Source organism: Ciconia boyciana, chromosome 32, assembly GCF_034638445.1.
Source record: "Ciconia boyciana chromosome 32, ASM3463844v1, whole genome shotgun sequence".
Classification (NCBI taxonomy): Eukaryota; Metazoa; Chordata; class Aves; order Ciconiiformes; family Ciconiidae; genus Ciconia; species Ciconia boyciana.
Window position 1 is genome coordinate 1,217,963 of NC_132965.1, and position 22,038 is coordinate 1,240,000.

General features: G+C 66.0%; 2 protein-coding genes across 2 annotated transcripts in view; one reads left to right on the forward strand and one right to left on the reverse strand.

Moving 5' to 3' along the window:
- Positions 1-940: 940 nt before the first annotated feature.
- Positions 941-11,255, reverse strand: TRAPPC1 (trafficking protein particle complex subunit 1). The gene is given in 6 exon segments (XM_072848661.1): positions 941-1,417; positions 1,419-1,456; positions 3,671-3,809; positions 5,703-5,773; positions 7,594-7,692; positions 11,221-11,255. Coding segments are annotated over 5 exon segments (471 nt in total). The 5' UTR covers positions 11,221-11,255; the 3' UTR covers positions 941-1,293.
- Positions 11,256-14,146: 2,891 nt separating this feature from the next.
- GUCY2D (guanylate cyclase 2D, retinal) overlaps positions 14,147-22,038 on the forward strand; it is a 27,982-nt gene continuing 20,090 nt past the window's right edge. Inside the window, exons 1-4 of the mRNA XM_072848626.1 lie at positions 14,147-14,197; positions 15,703-18,001; positions 18,910-19,211; positions 21,450-21,804. Coding sequence (XP_072704727.1) covers positions 14,147-14,197; positions 15,703-18,001; positions 18,910-19,211; positions 21,450-21,804 — 3,007 coding nt within the window. The remainder of the gene's footprint in view (positions 14,198-15,702; positions 18,002-18,909; positions 19,212-21,449; positions 21,805-22,038) is intronic.

Consider the following 22,038-nt stretch of genomic DNA (forward strand, 5'->3'; position numbering starts at 1 on the left):
GGGGGCGGGGCAGCTGTCTCGGGCCCTTTTGGGGGAGGGGCGGACGCCCGGATCCCTTTGGGGGAGGGGCGGATGTCTGGGTCCCTTTTGGGGGAGGGGCGGATGTCTGGTCCGTTGGGGGAGGGGCCGACGTCTGGGTCCCTTTGGGGGAGGGGCGGATGTCTGGGTCCTTTGGGGGAGGGGCCGACGTCTGGGTCCTTTTTGGGGGAGGGGCGGACGCCTGGGTCCCTTTGGGGGAGGGGCGGATGTCTGGTCCGTTGGAGGGGAGGGGCCGACGTCTGGGTCCCTTTGGGGGGAGGGGCGGATGTCTGGGTCCCTTTTGGGGGAGGGGCGGATGTCTGGTCCGTTGGGGGAGGGGCCGACGTCTGGGTCCCTTTGGGGGAGGGGCGGATGTCTGGGTCCTTTGGGGGGAGGGGCCGACGTCTGGGTCCTTTTTGGGGGAGGGGCGGACGCCTGGGTCCCTTTGGGGGGGAGGGGCGGATGTCTGGTCCGTTGGGGGAGGGGCCGACGTCTGGGTCCCTTTGAGGGGAGGGGCGGATGTCTGGGTCCTTTGGGGGAGGGGCAGATGTCTGGGTCCCTTTGGGGGGGGAGGGACAGAAGTGACCCGGGTGGGGGAGGGGCTGCCGTCCCCAGACGCTTGGGTCCATGGGAGATGCTGTGGGTGCTGGGGGCGGGGCCGGGGACACCCCCCCCATAACGACCTCCCTGCCCCATAGCCCCCCCCAGCCCCCAGAGCCCCCCAGCACCCCCAGGCAACCGAGAACCAACAAAACCCCTTTATTCCATTTTGGGCTGGGACCCCCCGACAGGGGTGGGGGGATGGGGGCACCCAGCCCGGGGGTCCCTGAGCCCTCGGTGGGGCGGGGAGGGGGGGCAGGGGTTCCTGGGGTGCCCCTTGAGGTGGGGGGTGCCCCCGGGGTGGGGGCAGCCTGGGGGGTGTGGGTGGCCCCAGGGATGTGGGGGTGTGATATGGGGGTGTCCCCCCCCCGGGATGTTGGGGTGACCCCGAGGGTTTGGCGGTGCCCCCCCCCCTCCCCATGTATCCCAGGGGGTGTCAGGGTAACCCCAGGGGTGTGGGGGGTCCCCCCCAGGAATGTTGGGGTACCCCATGGATGTGGGGGTGCCCCCAGGGGTGTAGGGACCCCCCCCAAGGATGTTGGGGTACCCCGGGGGTTGGGGGACACCCCCCCCCCCAGACATGTGGGGTGGTGTAGGAGCAACCCCTGCTTTGGGGGCACCCCGGGGGGAATGGGGGGGCCCCCCCAGGGATTTCGGGGTGATGCCCCTCCCCACTCAGGATTTGGGGGTGCTCCCGGGGCGGGGGGGGGGGCTCAGGCGGGGCGGGGGCGAAGAAGGGGAGCCCCGGACGAAGGCGTCGAGGCGGCTGCGGAAGAGCTCGCTCTGCACCGGCTGCCGGGGGGCACAGCGGGTTCTTCACCACCAGCTCCACGAACAGCTGTGGGGGGACCCCCCCGTCACCCGGGGACCCCGGTATTGGGGACCCCCCAGCACCCAGGGACCCCCCAGCACCCAGGGACCCACGTAATGGGGACCCCTCATCACCCAGGGACCCCCACACCCCCAGGGAGCCAGGTATTGGGGACCCCCAGCACCCAGAGACCCCCCCAGCACCGAAGGGGCCCCGGTATTGGGGACCCCCATCACCCAGGGACCCCCGTCACCCAGGGACCCCGGTATTGGGGACCCTCATCACCCAGGGACCCCCATCACCCAGGGACCCCCCACACCCCCAGGGAGCCAGGTATTGGGGACCCCCAGCACCCAGGGACCCCCGTCACCCGGGGACCCCGGTATTGGGGACCCTCATCACCCAGAGACCCCCAGCACCAAAGGGACCCCGGTATTGGGGACCCCCAGCACCCAGGGACCCCCATCACCCAGGGACCCCCCACACCCCCAGGAGCCAGGTATTGGGGACCCCCAGCACCCAGGGACCCCCGTCACCCGGGGACCCCGGTATTGGGGACCCCTCATCACCCAGAGACCCCCCAGCACCAAAGGGACCCCGGTATTGGGGACCCCCAGCACCCAGGGACCCCTGTCACCCAGGGACCCCCAGCACCCAGGGACCCCCCAACACCCCCAGGGACCCCGGTATTGGGGACCCCCCAGCACCCAGGGACCCCGGTATTGGGGACCCCCAGCACCCAGAGCCCCCCAGCACCGAAGGGGCCCCAGTATTGGGGACCCCAGCACCCAGGGACCCCCCGTCACCCGGGGACCCCGGTATTGGGGACCCCAGCACCCAGGGACCCCCATCACCCAGGGACCCCCCACACCCCAGGAGCCAGGTATTGGGGACCCCCCGTCACCCGGGGACCCCCCATCACCCAGGGACCCCGGTATTGGGGACCCCCCAGCACCCAGGGAGCCCCCCACACCCCCAGGGACCCCGATATTGTGGACCCCCCCGTCACCCAGGGACCCCCCCAGCCCCCCAAGACCCAGACACCCCCACCTCACCCCAGGGCTGCGGGTTCTGGGGTGCTGGGTGCATTTGGGGGTGCAGCGGGATTGGGGGGTGCAGGTTTTGGGGTTCTGGCACTTTTGGGGTGCAGGTTTTGGGGTGCGGGGGGGGTTTTGGGGTGCAGTTTCGGGGTGCAGGGAATTTTGGGGTGCCCTCATGCTGCTGTAGACGTGGGGCAGTGCCTCGCGATCGCAGTGGGGCAGGTTTGGGGTCGGGTTTTGGGGTGCAGCAGGACCCAGGCGCAGGTTTGGGGGCTGAGGGCAGGTTTTGGGGTGCTGAGAATTTTGGGGTGCAGGTTTTGGGGTGCGGGGGGTTTTGGGGTGCAGTTTCGGGGTGCAGGGAGTTTTGGGGTGCCCTCATGCTGCTGTAGACGTGGGGCAGCGCCTCGCGATCACAGTGGGGCAGGTTTGGGGTCGGGTTTTGGGGTGCAGCAGGACCCAGGCGCAGGTTTTGGGGTTCTGGGACTTTTGGGGTGCAGGTTTTGGGGTGCGGGGGATTTGGGGTGCAGTTTCAGGGTGCGGGGGTTTGGGGTGCAGGGGATTTTGGGGTGCCCTCACATCGCTGTAGACGTGGGGCAGTGCCTCGCGATCGCAGTGGGGCAGGTTTGGGGTCGGGTTTTGGGGTGCAGCAGGACCCAGGCGCAGGTTTGGGGGCTGAGGGCAGGTTTTGGGGTGCTGAGACTTTTGGGGTGCAGGTTTTGGGGTGCAGGGGGATTTGGGGGTGCAGTTTCGGGGTGCGGGGGGTTTTGGGGTGCCCTCACGCTGCTGTAGACGTGGGGCAGCGCCTCGCGATCGCAGTGGGGCAGGTTTGGGGCGTAGCAGGAGTCAGGGGCAGGTTTGGGGTCTGAGGGCAGGTTTTGGGGTTCTGGGACTTTTGGGGTGCAGTTTTAGGGGTGCGGGGGGGGTTGGGGGTGCAGTTTGGGGGTGCAGGGAGTTTTGGGGTGCCCTCACATCGCTGTAGACGTGGGGCAGCGCCTCGCGATCGCAGTGGGGCAGGTTTCGAGTCCATTTTCGGGACGCAGCAGGACCCAGGCGCAGGTTTGGGGGCCGAGGGCAGGTTTTGGGGTGCGGGGGGGGTTTTGGGTGCAGGTTTTGGGGTGCGGGGGATTTGGGGTGCAGTTTTGGGGTGCGGGGGATTTTGGGGTGCAGTTTTGGGGTGCAGGGAATTTTGGGGTGCCCTCACGTTGCTGTAGATGTGGTGCAGCGCCTCGCGGGCGCAGGTCACGCTCAGGTCCGTGTTCAGCACCAGCCGCAGCCCCGTCGGCGTCTCGTAGTAATGGAGCCGGTACTTGCTGGTGTGGAAGGAGACGAAGCCGTCCCGCCTGCGCGCTAAGGCCCCCAACGCCAGACGGGGGCCCCCCCAAATCCCCCAGGGCCCCCCCAAATCCCCCAGGGCCCCCCCATATTCCTGAGACCCCCCCCATATCCCTGGGGACCCCCCCATATCCCCCCCCCCCCCTTCTTGGGGTTCCCCTTGGCTTCTCCGGGGGTCCCCGATATTTATTGGGGTCCCCAGGGCCCCCCAAATCCTACAGGGCCCCCCAAATCTTTAGGGGCCCCCATATTCCTGAGACCCCCCATATCCCTGGGGACCCCCATATCCCCCATCCCCGAGGTTCCCCCATATCCCCCCCCATTCTTGGGGTTCCCCTTGGCTTCTCCGGGGTCCCTGATATTTATTGGGGTTCCCCAGGGCCCCCCAAATCCCCCAGGGCCCCCCAAATCCTTGGGGGCCCCCCATATTCCTGAGACCCCCCATATCCCTGGGGACCCCCATATCCCCCATCCCCGAGGTTCCCCCATTGCCCCCCCCATTCCTGGGGTTCCCCTTGGTTTCTCCGGGGTCCCCGATATTTATTGGGGTTCCCCAGGGCCCCCCAAATCCCCCAGGGCCCCCCAAATCCTTGGGGACCCCCCATATCCCTGGGCACCCCCATATTCCCCATCCCTGAGGTTCCCCCATTCTTGGGGTCCCCCAGCACCTTTGGGGTCCCCTAGAACCCCCCGTGTCCCCCCAGGGCTTCCCAATGTCCCCCAGGGCCCCCAATATCTCCTGGGCCCCCCCAATACCTCCCGGGGCCCCCAACATCCCCAGGGCCCCCCAATATCTCCTGGGCCCCCATTATCACCCGGGCTCCCCAAAATCCCCCAGGGCCCCCAATGTCTCCCGGGGCCCCCAATGTCCCCCAGGGACCCCGATGTCCCCAGGCCCCCAATATCCCCCGGGGCCCCCAATATCTCCAGGCCCCCGATGTCCCCCAGGGCCCCCAATATCTCCAGGCCCCCGATGTCCCCGGGCCCCTGATGTCTCCTGGACCCCCGATGTCCCCAGGCCCCCAGTGTCCCCCCAGGGCCCCCAATATCCCTCGGGGCCCCCAATATCTCCCGGGGCCCCCAGTATCTCCAGGCCCCCGATGTCCCCAGGTCCCCCAATATCCCCGGGCCCCCGATGTCCCCTGGGGCCCCCACTATCCCCCAGGGGCCCCCAATATCTCCAGGCCCCCGATGTCCCCAGGCCCCCTGCTATCCCCTGTGTCCCCTGATGTCCCCAGGCCCCCGATGTCCCCAGGGGCCCCCAATATCTCCAGGCCCCCAATGTCCCCGGACCCCGATATCCCCGGGGCCCCCGATGTCTCCTGGACCCCCGATGTCCCCAGGGCCCCCAGTGTCCCACCAGGGCCCCCAATATCCCTCAGGGCCCCCCAATATCTCCCGGCCCCCGATGTCCCCAGGCCCCCGCTATCCCCCGGGGCCCCGAGATCCCCTGGGCCCCCAATGTCCCCCCAGGGCCCCCCGATGTCCCCCAGGCCCCCCAGTGTCCCCCGATGTCCCCCCAATATCCCTCGGGGCCCCCCAATATCTCCTGGGCCCCCAATATCTCCAGGCCCCTGATGTCCCTGGGCCCCCTGATGTCCCCCGGGGCCCCGATGTCCCTTGGACCCCGATGTCCCCAGGCCCCCGATGTCCCCCGGGCCCCCAGTGTCCCCCGATGTCCCCAGGCCCCCAGTGTCCCCAGGGCTCCCCGATGTCCCCAGGGCCGCCCAATATCCCCAGGGCCCCCAATATCTCCAGGCCCCCTGATGTCCCCAGGGCCCCCGATGTCCCCAGGGCCCCCCGATATCTCCAGGCCCCCCAATGTCCCCAGGCCCCCCGCTATCCCCTGATGTCCCCTGATGTCCCCAGGGCCCCCGTGTCCCCCGATGTCCCCAGGATACATGTCGGTGGGGCTCATCTTGCCCACGAAGGAGCGGAGGGAGAAGAGCATGCCGAACATGAGCTTGAACTCCTGGGGACAGGGGACATGGGGACATCGGGGACATTGGGGACATCGGTGGGGGGACAGGGGACATCGGGGACATGGGGACATCAGGGACATTGGGGACATCGGGGACATTGGGGACATGGGGACATCGGGGACATCGGGGGGACAGGGGACATCGGGGACATTGGGACATTGGTGGGGGACAGGGGACATCAGACATCAGGGACATTGGGGGACATCGGGGAACATGAGGACATTGGGGACATTGGTGGGGGACATTGGGGGACATTGGTGGGGACAGGGACATTGGGACATCAGCGGGGGACAGGGGACATTGGGGACATTGGGGACATGGGGACATCGGGGACATTGGGGGACATTGGTGGGGGACAGGGGACATTGGGGACATGGGGACATCGGGGGACATGGGGGGGACAGGGGACATTGGGGACATGGGGACATCGGGGACATTGGTGGGGGACAGGGGACATCGGGGAACATTGGCAGGGGACAGAGGACATCAGGGACATGGGGACATCGGGGACATTGGGGGACATTGGCAGGGGACAGAGGACATTGGGGACATCGGGGACATTGGCAGGGGACAGGGGGACATCGGGGACATGGGGACATTGGGGACATTGGTGGGGGGACAGGGGACATTGGGGACATTGGGGACATGGGGACATCGGGGACATTGGGGACATTGGGGACATCGGGGACATTGGTGGGGGACAGGGGAGGACAGGGGATGGGGGACATGAGGGACATGGGGACGCACTGGGGGACAGGGGGGGGGGGACCCAGTGGCACCGCCCCCAGCACCCTCCTGCCCGCCCCCACCCCCCTGCCCCCATAAACCCCCATAACCTCCTGGCAGCCCCCAGAGCGCCCCCAGAGCGCCCCAACCCCCCTCCAGCCCCCCAACCCCCATAACCCCCTCCAGCCCCCCAACCCCCTCTCCAGCCCCACAGCTCCCCCTCCAGCCCCCCATAACCCCCTCCAGCCCCCAGATCTCCCTCCAGCCCCCCATAACCCCCTCCAGCCCCCCATAACCCCCCTCCAGCCCCCCATAACCCCCAGCCCCCGCTCCAGCCCCCAAACCCCCCTCCAGCCCCCCAGCTCCCCCCTCCAGCCCCCAATAACCCCTGTCCAGCCCCCCATAACCCCCCTCCAGCCCCCCAACCCCCCTCCAGCCCCCCAGATCTCCTCCAGCCCCCATAACCCCCTACAGCCCCCCAATAACCCTCCAGCCTCCCGCTCCAGCCCCCAACCCCTCTCCAGCCCCCCAGCTCCCCCTCCAGCCCCCCAATAACCCCTGTCCAGCCCCCCATAACCCCCTCCAGCCCCCCATAACCCCCCTCCAGCCCCCAACCCCCCTCCAGCCCCCCATAACCCCCTCCAGCCCCCCAATAACCCTCCAGCCTCCCGCTCTAGCCCCCCAAACCCCTCTCCAGCCCCCATAACTCCCTCTCCAGCCCCCCAGCTCCCCCTCCAGCCCCCCAATAACCCCTGTCCAGCCCCCCAATAACCCCCTCCAGCCCCCAGATCTCCCCTCCAGCTCCCCATAACCCCCTCCAGCCCCCCAATAACTCTCCAGCCTCCCCTCCAGCCCCCCAAACCCCCTCCAGCCCCCCATATCCCCCATAACTCCCTCTCCAGCCCCCCAGCTCCCCCTCCAGCCCCCCAGATCTCCCCTCCAGCCCCCCAATAACCCCCTCCAGCCCCCCATAACGCCCCTCCAGCCCCCCAACCCCCTCCAGCCCCCCATAACCCCCCCAGCCCCCCAAGCCCCCAGCCCCCCGCCCCCCAGCCCCCCAGCCCCCCGCCCCCAGCCCCCCCACCTCCTCCTTGGGGATCCCCGCCTGCCGGCGCCGGTGCCACTCGCTGTAGTGCAGGCAGGTGCCGGCCCGGTCGAAGATGTAGAGGTTGTGCACGGTCATCTGGGGGGACCCCAACATCGGGGGGACCCCAACACCGGGGGGGGCCCCCACACCCCACCGGGACCCCAACACCGGGGGGGATCCCCCAAATCTCACCGGGACCCCCCAAACCCCACCGGGACCCCAACACCGGGGGGGGACCCCAACACTGGGGTGGGAACCCCCAAACCCCACTGGGACCCCAACACCGGGGGGGGATCCCCAAATCCCACCGGGACCCCCAAACCCCACCGGGACCCCAACACCGGGGGGGGACCCCAACACCGGGGGGGGACCCCCAAACCCCACCGGGACCCCAACAACGGGGGGGGGTCCCCTAAATCCCACCGGGGCCCACAAACCCCACTGGGACCCCAACACCGGGGGGGGACCCCAACACTGGGGGGGATCCCCCAAACCCCACCAGGACACCAACAACGGGGGGGATCCCCCAAACCTGGGGGGACCTCAAATCCCACTGGGACCCCAACACCGGGGGGGGACCCCCAAAACCCACCGGGACCCCAACAACGGGGGGGGATCCCCTAAATCCCACCGGGGCCCACAAACCCCACTGGGACCCCAATGCCCACCGGGACCCCAACAACGGGGGGAACCCCAAACCCCACTGGGACCCCCAAACCCCACCGGGACCCCAATACCGGGGGATCCCTAAATCCCACCGGGACCCCAAACCCCACCAGGACACCAACAACGGGGGGGATCCCCCAAACCTGGGGGGACCTCAAATCCCACTGGGACCCCAACAACGGGGGACCCCAACACGTGGGGGACCCCAAACCCCACCGGGACCCCAACACCGGGGGACCCCCAATCCCACCAGGACCCCAACACCCCACCGGGACCCCAACACCGGGGGGATCCCCTAAACCCCACAGGGACCCCAAGGATTGGGGGGGCCTAGACCCCACGGGGATCCCCTAAATCGGGGGGCAACCCCACGGAGGGGGACCCCAAATCCCACGGGGAGGGGCCCAAACCCCACAGGGACCCCAGTGTCCCTCAGTGCCCCCCAGTATCCCCAGCCCCAGTGCTCCCAGTATCCCCCAGTGCCCCCCACTCACGCCGTCCCCAGTATCCTCCAGTATACCCAGTCCCGTTACCCCCAGTATATCCCAGTACCCCCAGTATCTCCCAGAGCCCCCAACCTCCCAGTGCTGGTACTCCCAGTGCCTCCCAGTATCCCCAGTACTTCCCAGTGCTGTTACCCCAGTACACCCCAGTATCACCCAGTACCTCCCAGTATCCCCCAGTGCCGCTACCCCCAGTACCTCCCAGTATCCCCCAGTACTTCCCAGTGCCAGTACCCCAGTACACCCCAGTATCCTCCAGTGCCTCCCAGTGCCGTTATCCCCAGTGTGTGCCAGTATCCTCCAGTGCCACTACCCCCCGTACCTCCCAGTACCCCCCAGTGCCACTACCCCAGTACATCCCAGTATCCCCAGTACCTCCCAATGCCTCTACCCCCAGTGCCTCCCAGTATCCCCAGTGCCTCCCAGTGCCGCTACACCCAGTACCTCCCAGTATCCCCCAGTGCCATTACTGCAGTACACCCCAGTATCACCCAGTACCTCCCAGTGCCGGTACCCCCAGTGCCTCCCAGTATCCCCCAGTGCCGCTACCCCCAGTACATCCCAGTATCCCCCAGTACCTCCCAGTGCCTCTACCCCCAGCGCCTCCCAGTATCCCCCAGTGCCGGTACACCCAGTACCTCCCAGTGCTGTTACTCCAGTGCGTCCCAGTATCCCCCAGTGCCTCCCAGTGACGTTACCCCCAGTACATCCCAGTATTCCCCAGGGCCTCCCAGTGCCGTTACTCCAGTGCCTCCCAGTATCCCCCAGTACCTCCCAGTGCCGGTACCCCAGCACATCCCAATATCCCCCAGTACCTCCCAGTGCTGTTACTCCAGTGCCTCCCAGTATCCCCCAGTGCCTCCCAGTGACGTTACCACCAGTACATCCCAGTATTCCCCAGTGCCTCCCAGTATCCCCCAGTACCTCCCAGTGCCATTACTGCAGTACACCCCAGTATCACCCAGTACCTCCCAGTGCCGGTACCTCCAGTGCCTCCCAGTATCCCCCAGTGTCGCTACCCCAGTACATCCCAGTATCCCCCAGTGCCTCCCAGTGTCACTACCCCCAGTACATCCCAGTATCCCCCAGTACCTCCCAGTGCCGCTACCCCCAGTACATCCCAGTATCCCCCAGTGCCTCCCAGTGCCGTTACTCCAGTCCTCCCAGTATCCCCCAGTACCTCCCAGTGCCGGTACCCCAGTGCCTCCCAGTATCCCCCAGTGCCGCTACCCCCAGTACATCCCAGTATCCCCCAGTGCCTCCCAGTGTCGCTACCCCCAGTGCCTCCCAGTGTCGCTACCCCAGTACATCCCAGTATCCCCCAGTGCCTCCCAGTGTCGCTACCCCCAGTGCCTCCCAGTATCCTCCAGTGCCTCCCAGTGACGTTACCCACAGTACATCCCAGTATCCCCAGTACCTCCCAGTGCCGCTACCCCAGTACATCCCAGTATCCCCCAGTACCTCCCAGTGCCTCCCAGTATCCCCCAGTGCCTCCCAGTGCCGTTACTCCAGTCCTCCCAGTATCCCCCAGTACCTCCCAGTGCCGGTACCCCCAGTGCCTCCCAGTATCCCCCAGTGCCGCTACCCCCAGTACATCCCAGTATCCCCCAGTGCCTCCCAGTGCCGGTACCTCCAGCGCATCCCAGTATCCCCCAGTGCCTCCCAGTGACGTTACCCACAGTACATCCCAGTATCCCCCAGTGCCTCCCAGTGACGTTACCCACAGTACATCCCAGTATCCCCCAGTGCCTCCCAGTGACATTACCGCCAGTACATCCCAGTATTCCCCAGTGCCTCCCAGTATCCCCCAGTACCTCCCAGTGCCATTACTGCAGTACACCCCAGTATCACCCAGTACCTCCCAGTGCCGGTACCCCCAGTGCCTCCCAGTATCCCCCAGTGCCGCTACCCCCAGTACATCCCAGTATCCCCCAGTGCCTCCCAGTGCCGGTACCTCCAGTACATCCCAGTATCCCCCAGTGCCTCCCAGTGTCGCTACCCCCAGTCCATCCCAGTGCCGTTACCGCCAGTACATCCCAGTATCCCCCAGTGCCTCCCAGTGACGTTACCCCAGTACATCCCAGTATCCCCCAGTGCCTCGCAGTGCTGTTACTCCAGTGCCTCCCAGTGTCCCCCAGTGCCTCCCAGTGACGTTACCCCCAGTACATCCCAGTATCCCCCAGTGCCTCCCAGTGACGTTACCCCCAGTACATCCCAGTATCCCCCAGTGCCTCCCAGTGCTGTTACTCCAGTGCCTCCCAGTGTCCCCCAGTGCCGTTACCGCCAGTACATCCCAGTATCCCCCAGTGCCTCCCAGTGACGTTACTGCCAGTACATCCCAGTATCCCCCAGTACCTCCCAGTATCCCCCAGTGCCTCCCAGTGCTCGGCAGCCCCGCTAGGCCCGGTGCCCCCCAGTTCGCCCCAGTCCCCCCCAGTCCCCCGCACCGCCTCACCTCCGCCCCGCCGCCCTCACTTCCGCCCGGCCCCGCCGCCGCCGCCGCCGCCGTCACTTCCGCTTCCGCCCGCACCGAACATGGCGTCCGCGGCTGCACGGGGCGGGACGGGGCCGGAGGGAGGGGCGGGGTCAGAGCAGGGGGGCGGGGTCAGGGAGGTGAGGGGGCGTGGTCGGTGCGGTGAGGGGGCGTGGTCGGGGCGGTAATTGAGGCGTGGTATGACAGCAAGGGGGCGTGGTCGGGGCGGTGAGGGGCGTGGCCCGCGGCGTGAGTGACAGGCGGGGCGCGGCGGCGTTTTGGGGCTGAAAGCGGCGGGTTTGGGGTCCCGATGGGGGGGGTGTCAGAGGCCACTTCTGCAGCCGGTGGGCCCCAAAGTCCCCGTGTGTCCCCCCATGTCCCCTGTGTCCTCCATGTCCCCCACGTCCCCCACGTCCCCCGTGTCCCCATGTCCCCCACGTCCCCCATGTCCCCTGTGTCTCGTGTCCCCCATGTCCCCCACATCCCCCACGTCCCCCACGTCCCCCGTGCCCCCATGTCCCCCACATCCCCCACGTCCCCCACGTCCCCCGTGCCCCCATGTCCCCCACATCCCCCACGTCCCCCACGTCCCCCGTGTCCCCCATGTCCCCCACATCCCCCCACGTCCCCCACGTCCCCCGTGTCCCCCATGTCCCCCACGTCCCCCCATGTCCCCTGTGTCTCGTGTCCCCCAGTGTCCATCATGTCCCCCGTGTCCACCCCATGTGTCCCTTATGCCCCCCACGTCCCCCCGTGTCCCCCACGTCCCCATCCCCCCACCCCCCACCCCCTCCCCCAGGACCCACCCAGCACCCACAGGGACACCCAGGACCCACCCATAACCCCCTCCCCCATCCATCCCTGTCACCCGTGTCCCCTCCACGCCCCCCACCCCCACCCCTCTCTCATGTACCCCCGTGGGTGCTGCCGTCCCGTCTCCCAGCACCCACAGGCCCCCCTTCCTCCCCCACCCCTCGTTAAGCTGATTACACCCACGGAGGGGGGGGGAGGGGGATTAGGGCCCCCCAGCCGCACACGGGTGCTGGCGGCCGTGGGGGCACCCTGGGGCAGCCGCCGCACGGGGACCCAGGAGTCCGGGGCAGCGGCCCCCCACCCCCCAGCACCCACCCACCGCGGCCTGCGAACAGGTAAGGACCCCTCACCCCCACCCCACCCCCCGGGCCTCCCGGACTCCTGGGTCCCCACCCGGGGTATTGGGGTCCCCTCCCGGACACCTGGGTGCCCTGTGGGGTATTGGGGTCCCCTATGGGGGTATTGGGGTCCCTCCCATATTCCTGGGTCCCTCCCATGGGGTATTGGGGTCCCCTCCCATATTCCTGGGTCCCCACCCGGGGTATTGGGGTCCCCTCCCGGACACCTGGGTGCCCTGTGGGGGTTTTGGGGTGCCCTATGGGGTATTGGGGTCCCCTATGGGGGTATTGGGGTCCCCTCCCGGACACCTGGGTGCCCTGTGGGGGTTTTGGGGTCCCCTATGGGGGTATTGGGGTCCCCACCCAGGGTATTGGGGTCCCACCCAGATGCCTGGGTCCCCACCCGGGGTATTGGGGTCCCCTATGGGGGTATTGGGGTCCCCTCCCGGACACCTGGGTGCCCTGTGGGGGTTTTGGGGTCCCACCCAGACACCTGGGTCCCCTATGGGGGTATTGGGGTCCCCTCCTGGACACCCGGGTCCCCACCCGGGGTTTTGGGGTCCCCACCCAGGGTTTTGGGGTCCCCTACCTGGACACCCGGGTCCCTTCCTTCCCCCCCAGACACCCGGGGCCCCGTGGGGAGGCCGGGAAGGGGGGGAGTGCACACGCGTGTGCAGGTGGGAGACGTGCCCTGGCACACGCGTGTGCGGATGTAAGACATGTCCTGTCACACGCGTGTGCAGGGGTATGACGTGTCCCTGTCACACGTGTGTGAGAGTGAGACGTGTCCCTGTCACACGCGTGTGCAGGGGTATGACGTGGCCCTGTCACACGTGTGTGAGAGTGAGACGTGTCCCTCTCACACGCGTGTGCAGGTGTGAGATGTGTCCCAGCACATGCGTGCGTAGGTGTGAGACGTGGCCCTGTCACACGTGTGTGCAGGTGTGAGACGTGTCCCAGCACACGCGTGTGTAGGTGTGAGACGTGTCCCTCTCACACGCGTGTGCAGGTGTGAGATGTGTCCCAGCACACGCGTGTGTAGGTGTGAGACGTGGCCCTGTCACACGTGTGTGCAGGGATATGACATGTCCCTGTCACACGTGTGTGCAGGTGGGAGACATGGCCCTGTCACAAGCGTGTGCAGGTGGAGACGTGTCCCTGTCACACGCATGTGTAGGTGTGAGACGTGGCCCTGTCACATGCATGCAGGTGTGAGACGTGTGCCAGCACACGCGTGTGCAGGTGTATGACATGTCCCTGTCACACATGTGCAGGTGTGAGACGTGTCCCTGTCACACGTGTGTGCAGGTGTGAGACATGTCCCTGTCACACGCGTGTGCAGGTGGGAGATGTGTCCCAGCACACGCGTGTGCAGGTGTGAGACGTGTCCCGGCACACGCGTGTGCAGGCGTGGCACACGGGGTGACCCGGCCGCGGGGGATGAAGGTGCCAGAAATAACCGGGGCGGGATTACGGCACCGCCTGACCCGGCACCGCCACCGCGCCCGGCACGGGGACACGGGGGGGGGTGACACGGGTGGGGGTGTCACAGGGTGGGGGTGACACCGGGTGGGGGTGTCACAGGGTGGGGGTGACACAGGGAGGGTGACACGGGGTGTGAGGGTGTCACGCCGCGTGTCACGCAGGCGCGTGGGTGTCAAGGGGTGGGGGTGTCACCCGGTGTGGGTGACACTGGGTGAGGGTGTCACAGGGGTGTAGATGGATGGGGGTGTCACAGCGTGGGGGTGTCACCGGGCATGCGGGTGACAGAGGGTGGGGGTGTCACGCTGTGTGCGGGTGTCATACAGGTGTGGATGTGACACGGGTGCGGGTGACACAGGGTGTGCGGGTGTCATAGGGTGTGTGGGTGACACAGGGTGTGCGGGTGTCCCATGGGTGGGGGTGTCACCGGGTGTGCGGGTGACACAGAGTGTTTGGGTGACACAGGGTGCACGGGTGACACAGGGCGTGTGGGTGTCGTAGGGTGTGTGGGTGACACAGGGTGTGTGGGTGACACAAGGTGTGTGGGTGTCCCATGGGTGGGGGTGTCACCGGGTGTGTGGGTGTCACAGAGTGTTCGTGTGTCACCAGGTGTGTGGGTGACACAGGGTGGGGGTGTCACAGTGTGCGGGTGTTACACAGTGTGGGTGTCACACTGGGTGTCCCACAGGTGTGCGGGTGTCACAGGGTGGGGGTGTCACCAGGTGTGCGGGTGACACAGAGTGTTTGGGTGTCACAGGGTGTGGGGGTGACAGAGGGTGGGGGGTGACAGAGGGTGGGGGTGTCACACAGTGGGGCTGTCACAGGGTGCGGGTGACACGGGTGGGGGTGACACAGGGTGGGGGTGACACAGGGTGAGGGTGACACAGGGTGAGGGTGACACAAGCTGGGGGTGAAACAGGCTGGGGGTGTCACAGGCCGGGGTGACACAGGATGGGGGTGACACAGGGTGAAGGTGACACAGGGTGTGGGTGTCACAGGGTGTGGGTGTCACCCAGTGTGCGGGTGTCACATGGATGGGGGTGACAAAGGGTCTGGGGGTGCCCCCAGTGTGACTGTCACCGGGTGTGCAGGTGACACAGGGTGTGGGTGACACAGAGTGGGAGGGGGAGTGACACAGGCTGGGGGTGTCACAGGCTGGGGGTGTCACAGGGTGGGGGTGTCACGGGGTGGCGGTGTCACAGGGTGGGGGTGTCACAGGGAGGGTGACACAGGGTGAGGGTGTCACAGGGTGGGGGTGTCACAGGGTGGGGGTGACACAGGGAGGGTGACACAGCATCTGTGGGTGTCCCACGGGTACGGGTGTCACCAGGTGTGTGGGCGACCGGGGCTGGGGTTGTCACAGGGTGGGGGTGTCACGGGGTGGGGGTGACACAGTCTGGGGGTGTCACAGGGTGGGGGTGACACAGTCTGGGGGTGTCACAGGGTGGGGTGACACAGGGTGGGGGTGTCACGGGGTGGGGGTGACACAGGGTGGGGGTGACACAGTCTGGGGGTCACACAGTCTGGGGGTGTCCCAGGATGGGGGTGACACAGGGAGGGTGTCACCCCCCCTTCGCCCCCCCCCCGGCCCCGCACGTGGCCCCGCCGCCCTGCGCTGGGTGGGCGGGGGGGGGGTCGGGGATAATCCCGGTTTTACCCCCCGGGGGATTAACGGGGCCGCGGGGGATGATGGGAGCGGGGAGGTGTCTGGGCCAGCTCCTCCCCCCACCCTGGGCACCCAGGTGTCCGGGACCCCCACCCCAGGGACCCAGGTGTCCAGAACCCCCACTCTGGGCCCCCCATCCCACTCTCACCCCCCCCACCCCCACAGGTGGTGGCCCCCAGCCCTGAGGACCCCCAGTCCCCGTCCCACCATGGTGGCATCGCCGGACCCCACCGGACCTCCCCGACGCCCCCTGCCACGGCCCCCCAGGGCCTGAGGACCCCCCGCCTCGTCCCCAACGTCCCCATCCCACCCTGGACCATGCGGCCTCGCGGTGGTTTCTCCCACGGTGACAGCACCCACGGGGACGTGACCTGCGGTGGCACTTTCCATGCTGGCTTTGCCCACGGTGGCATCTCCCGTGATGACTTTTTCTGTGGTGGCTTCTGGCGTGGTGGCATCTCCTGCCATGACATCTCCTGTGGTGGCATCATCCATACCGGCAGCGTCCCCCATGACATCATCTCCCACGTCTCTCATGGTGACGTCTCCCACAGTGATGACATCTCCTATGGTGGTGGCATCTCCCATGACAGTATCTCCCACGGTGGTGGCATTTCTCAGAGCGGTGGCACCTCCCGCAGTAGCATCTCCCAGGCTGGTGGCATCTCCCACGCTGGCAGCAGATCCCATGGCGATGGCATCTCCCAGAAGAGTGACATCTCCTATGGTGGTGGCATCTCCCATGACAACGTCTCCCACAGTGGTGACATCTCCTATGGTGGTGGCATCTCCCATGACAACGTCTCCCACAGTGGTGACATCTCCTATGGTGGTGGCATCTCCCATGACAGCGTCTCCCACGGTGGTGACATCTCCTATGGTGGTGGCATCTCCCATGACAGCATCTCCCACAGTGGTGACATCTCCTATGGTGGTGGCATCTCCCATGACAGCATCTCCCACAGTGGTGACATCTCCTATGGTGGTGGCATCTCCCATGACAGCATCTCCCACAGTGGTGACATCTCCTATGGTGGTGGCATCTCCCATGACAGCATCTCCCACAGTGGTGACATCTCCTATGGTGGTGGCATCTCCCATGACAGCGTCTCCCACGGTGGTGACATCTCCTATGGTGGTGGCATCTCCCATGACAGCGTCTCCCACGGTGACAGCGTCTCCCACAGTGACGGCATCTCCCACAGGCGTGGCATCTCCTGTGACAGCATCTCCCCTGGTGGTGGCACCTCCCTTAATGCCACCTCCCAGGCTGGTGGCATCTCCCACACTGGCAGCACATCTCATGGTGGTGGCATCTCCCAGAATAGTGACATCTTCCACAGCGGTGACATCTCCCATGGTGGTGGCATCTCCCAGAATAGTGACATCTTCCACAGCGGTGACATCTCCCATGGTGGTGGCATCTCCCAGAATAGTGACATCTTCCACAGCGGTGACATCTCCCATGGTGGTGGCGTCTCCTGTGGCGGCATCTCCCACAGCGGTGGCATCTTGCACAGCCACGGTGTCACCAAAACCAGCGGCGTCTCCCACGATGGCAACTCTCACAGTGGCATCTCCGATGATGGCAGCTCCCACGGTGGTGGCATCTCCCACGGTGGCATCTCCCACGGTGGTGGCATCTCCCACGGTGGCAGCATCTCCCACGGCCGTGGTGTCACCCAAACCGGCAGCATCCCCCACGATGGCAACTCTCACAGTGGCATCTCCCATGGTGGCATCTCCCATGGTGGTGGCACCTCCCAAACCGTCCCCTCCCGCCGCGGTGCCATCTCCACCAGCTTCCTCCTCCGCCTTTCCCACCACCCCCGGTGGCCTCCCCACCTCCTCCTGCTCCTGCTCCTCCTCCTCCTCCACCCACCCCCAACCCAAGGGGCCACCTTCAAGGTGGGGGTGATGGGTCCTTGGACCTGCGACCCCCTCCTAGCCCAGGCTTTGCCCGAGGTGGCCTCCCGTTTGGCTGTGGCCCGTCTCAACCGTGACCCAACCCTCAACGAAGGCTACTGGTGGGACGCGGTGGTGTTGGCTGAGGCGTGCCAGACCCCCCAGGCCGTGACGGGGCTGCTCAATGCCGAGCGCTACGCCACCGGGCTGGTGGGACCCCTCAACCCGGCCACCTGCGGGGCTGCCGGGCTCCTGGCGGCCGCCTGGAACAAGCCCTTGGTCTCCTGGGCTTGCTTAGGTGACGTCGAGGGGTTGGACACCTTGGTCACCCCCATGCCGGAGCCCGCCGGGGTGCTCCACGCCGTCCTCCGCTTCTTCCGCTGGGCCCACGTGGCCGTGCTCTCCGCCCCACAGGACCTCTGGCGCGAGGTGGGGCAGGGCTTGGCCCAGGACCTCCGGGCTCGGGGGCTGCCCGTCACCGTCGTCACCGCTGCCGGGACCCGGGAGGACGAGGCCCGTGAGGCTCTGAGGAGGGTCCAGAGGGCTGATGGCGTCAGAGGTAACGGGGGCGGGGTGGGGGTGGGGAGGAGGGGGGGATGGGTGGAGGTGGGAGAGGAAGGATGGATGGAGATGGTGGGCGTGGATGGATGGAGGAGGGATGGAGATGGGGGAGGTGGGTGTGGATGGATGGATGGATGGAGATGGGAGAGGAAGGATGGATGGAGATGGTGGGCATGGATGGATGGAGGAGGGATGGAGATGATGGGCATGGATGGATGGAGGGAGGACGGATGGATGGATGGATGGAGGTGGGAGAGCAAGGATGGATGGAGATGGTGGACATGGGTGGATGGAAGATGGATGGATGGAGGTGGTGGACATGGATGGATGGAAGATGGATGGATGGAGGTGGTGGACATGGGTGGATGGAAGATGGATGGATGGAGGTGGTGGACATGGATGGATGGAGGATGGATGGCTGGAGGTGGTGGACATGGATGGATGGAAGAAGGGTGGATGGAGGTGGTGGACAAGCATGGATGGAAGTGGTGGACGTGGATGCATGGAGGAAGGATGGCTGGAGGTGGTGGACATGGATGGATGGAGGAAGGGTGGATGGAGGTGGTGGCCATGGATGGATGGAGGTGGTGGCCATGGATGGATGGAAGAAGGGTGGATGGAGGTGGTGGCCATGGATGGATGGAGGTGGTGGACATGGATGGATGGAGGAAGGGTGGATGGAGGCGGTGGCCATGGATGGATGGAGGAAGGAAGGCTGGAGATGCAGGAGTTGGAGGAAGGATGGAGGTGGCTGGATGAAGGATGGAGCAGGTGGGCCTGGATGGAGGAGGTCCACATGCCGGCCAGCTGAAGGTTGGCTGGGGAGCTCCGGCAGACAGCGGGCACTGGATGCAGATGGGGTGTCCCCGCTGTGACTGACCCACCCCACCCCACCCCACCCCGCAGTGGTGGTGATGTGCATGCACTCGGTGCTGCTGGGCGGCGAGGAGCAGCGGGTTCTCCTGGAGAAGGCCGAGGACATGGGCATGACGGACGGCACCTACGTCTTCATCCCCTACGACGCCCTCACCTTCCCCCTGCCCTACCGCCGCGTGCCCTACCCCGTCCTGGCCAACAACACCAAGCTGCGCCTGGCCTACGATGCCGTCCTCACCATCACCATCGACTCGCCCGACGTCACCTTCCACGAGGCCCTGCGCCAGGCCAAGGAGGCCTATGAGATCCCCGCGCACGTCAACCCCGCCCAGGTGGGGTGGGAGGCACCGCCACGGGGTTGGGGGCACATCCGTGGGGCGAGGGGCACGTCCGTGGGGCGGGGATGGGAGCCACCAGGGTTAGGGGTTGGACGTGGGGTGGGGTGGTTGGTGGAGAATGTGGTCAATGGGACTTGTGTGGAGGTGATCGTGGCTTGTAGGCGTTGGAGGGAGGTGGTCATGGCCAATGGGAGTGGGGTGGATGTGATGGTGGCCAATGGGACTTGCGTGGAGGTGATCGTGGCTTGTAGGCGTTGGAGGGAGGTGGTCGTGGCCAATGGGATGTGATGGTGGCCAATGGGACTTGCATGGAGGTGATCGTGGCTTGTAGGCGTTGGAGGGAGGTGGTCGTGGCCAATGGGATGTGATGGTGGCCAATGGGACTTGTGTGGAGATGATTGTGGCTTGTAGGTGTTGGAGGGAGGTGGTCGTGGCCAATGGGATGTGATGGTGGCCAATGGGACTTGCGTGGAGGTGATCGTGGCTTGTAGGCGTTGGAGGGAGGTGGTCATGGCCAATGGGAGTGGGGTGGATGTGATGGTGGCCAATGGGACTTGCGTGGAGGTGATCGTGGCTTGTAGGCGTTGGAGGGAGGTGGTCGTGGCCAATGGGATGTGATGGTGGCCAATGGGACTTGTGTTGAGATGATCGTGGCTTGTAGGCGTTGGAGGGAGGTGGTCATGGCCAACGGGATGTGATGGTGGCCAATGGGACTTGCGTGGAGGTGATTGTGGCTTGTAGGCGTTGGAGGGAGGTGGTCATGGCCAACGGGATGTGACGGTGGCCAATGGGACTTGTGTGGAGGTGATCGTGGCTTGTAGGCGTTGGAGGGAGGTGGTCATGGCCAATGGGAGTGGGGTGGATGTGATGGTGGCCAATGGGACTTGCGTGGAGGTGATCGTGGCTTGTAGGCGTTGGAGGGAGGTGGTCATGGCCAATGGGAGTGGGGTGGATGTGATGGTGGCCAATGGGACTTGCGTGGAGGTGATCGTGGCTTGTAGGCGTTGGAGGGAGGTGGTCATGGCCAATGGGAGTGGGGTGGATGTGATGGTGGCCAATGGGACTTATGTGGAGGTGATTGTGGCTTGTAGGCGTTGGAGGGAGGTGGTCGTGGCCAATGGGATGTGATGGTGGCCAATGGGAATTGCATGGAGGTGATCGTGGCTTGTAGGCGTTGGAGGGAGGTGGTCATGGCCAACGGGATGTGATGGTGGCCAATGGGACTTGCGTGGAGGTGATCGTGGCTTGTAGGTGTTGGAGGGAGGTGGTCGTGGCCAATGGGATGTGATGGTGGCCAATGGGACTTGCATGGAGGTGATCGTGGCTTGTAGGCGTTGGAGGGAGGTGGTCGTGGCCAATGGGATGTGACGGTGGCCAATGGGACTTGTGTGGAGGTGATCGTGGCTTGTAGGTGTTAGAGGGAGGTGGTCGTGGCCAATGGGATGTGATGGTGGCCAATGGGACTTGTGTGGAGGTGATCGTGGCTTGTAGGCGTTGGAGGGAGGTGGTCATGGCCAATGGGAGTGGGGTGGATGTGATGGTTGCCAATGGGACTTGCGTGGAGGTGATCGTGGCTTGTAGGCGTTGGAGGGAGGTGGTCATGGCCAACGGGATGTGATGGTGGCTAATGGGACTTGTGTGGAGGTGATCGTGGCTTGTAGGCGTTGGAGGGAGGTGGCCGTGGCCAATGGGATGTGATGGTGGCCAATGGGACTTGCGTGGAGGTGATCATGGCTTGCAGGCGTTGAAGGGAGGTGGTCATGGCCAACGGGATGTGATGGTGGCCAATGGGACTTGTGTGGAGGTGATCGTGGCTTGTAGGCGTTGGAGGGAGGTGGTCATGGCCAACGGGATGTGATGGTGGCCAATGGGACTTGTGTGGAGGTGATCGTGGCTTGTAGGCGTTGGAGGGAGGTGGTCATGGCCTAATGGGATGTGATGGTGGCCAATGGGACTTGTGTGGAGGTGATCCTGGCTTGTAGGTGTTAGAGGGAGGTGGTCATGGCCAGTGGGAGGGGTTGGATGTGATGGTGGCCAATGGCAGTTGGGTGAAGGTAGACAGGCGTTGAGTAGCGATGACGGTGGCCAACAGCGTCAGGTAGAGATGACCGTAGCCAGCAGGCTTGGGTGGAGCTGGCCATGACGATGGCATTGTCCTGTGGGTGTCACCATGGTCCCCTGGAGCTGCTGGTGGCACCTCGCCACCCCCCGACACCTCCTCTCACCCCACAGGTCCACCCCCTCTTCGCCACCATCTACAACTCCATCCACTTCTTGGCCAAGGCGGTGGAGGCCACACGACGAACCGGCCGCTGGGTGATGGGCACCAGCGTGGCCGAGCACGCCCGCGACTTCCACCTGGAGGGCTTCTGCCAGCCCTTCTCCGTCACCGAGGACGGGGACGTCCGCGTCCCCTACGTGGTGCTGGACACGGATGGCAAAGGCGACCAGTTGTGGCCCGTCTACGGGCTGGAGCCGGGCACGCGGGGGCTGAGCTACCGTGGCCACGGCGTCCACTGGCCCCACAGCTCCAGCCCCGGCACCGACGCCGGCTGCTGGTTTGAGTCGGGCTCCATCTGCAACGGGGGTGAGGGGACACCGCCGGGGGCCTTCCCCACCTCTGTCCGTCTGTCCTGCCACCGTGCTGGCCCCACGTGTGTACCTGAGCTCTCCAACCAGATGTGTCTGTCCATCCGTCTGTCTGGCCATCCCTCCATCCATCCGTCCCTTCCTCTGTTGGATCATCCATCCACCCATCCCTTCGTCCCTCCGTCCATCCGTCCATCCCTCCATCCCTCCATCCGTCCATCCATCCATCCAT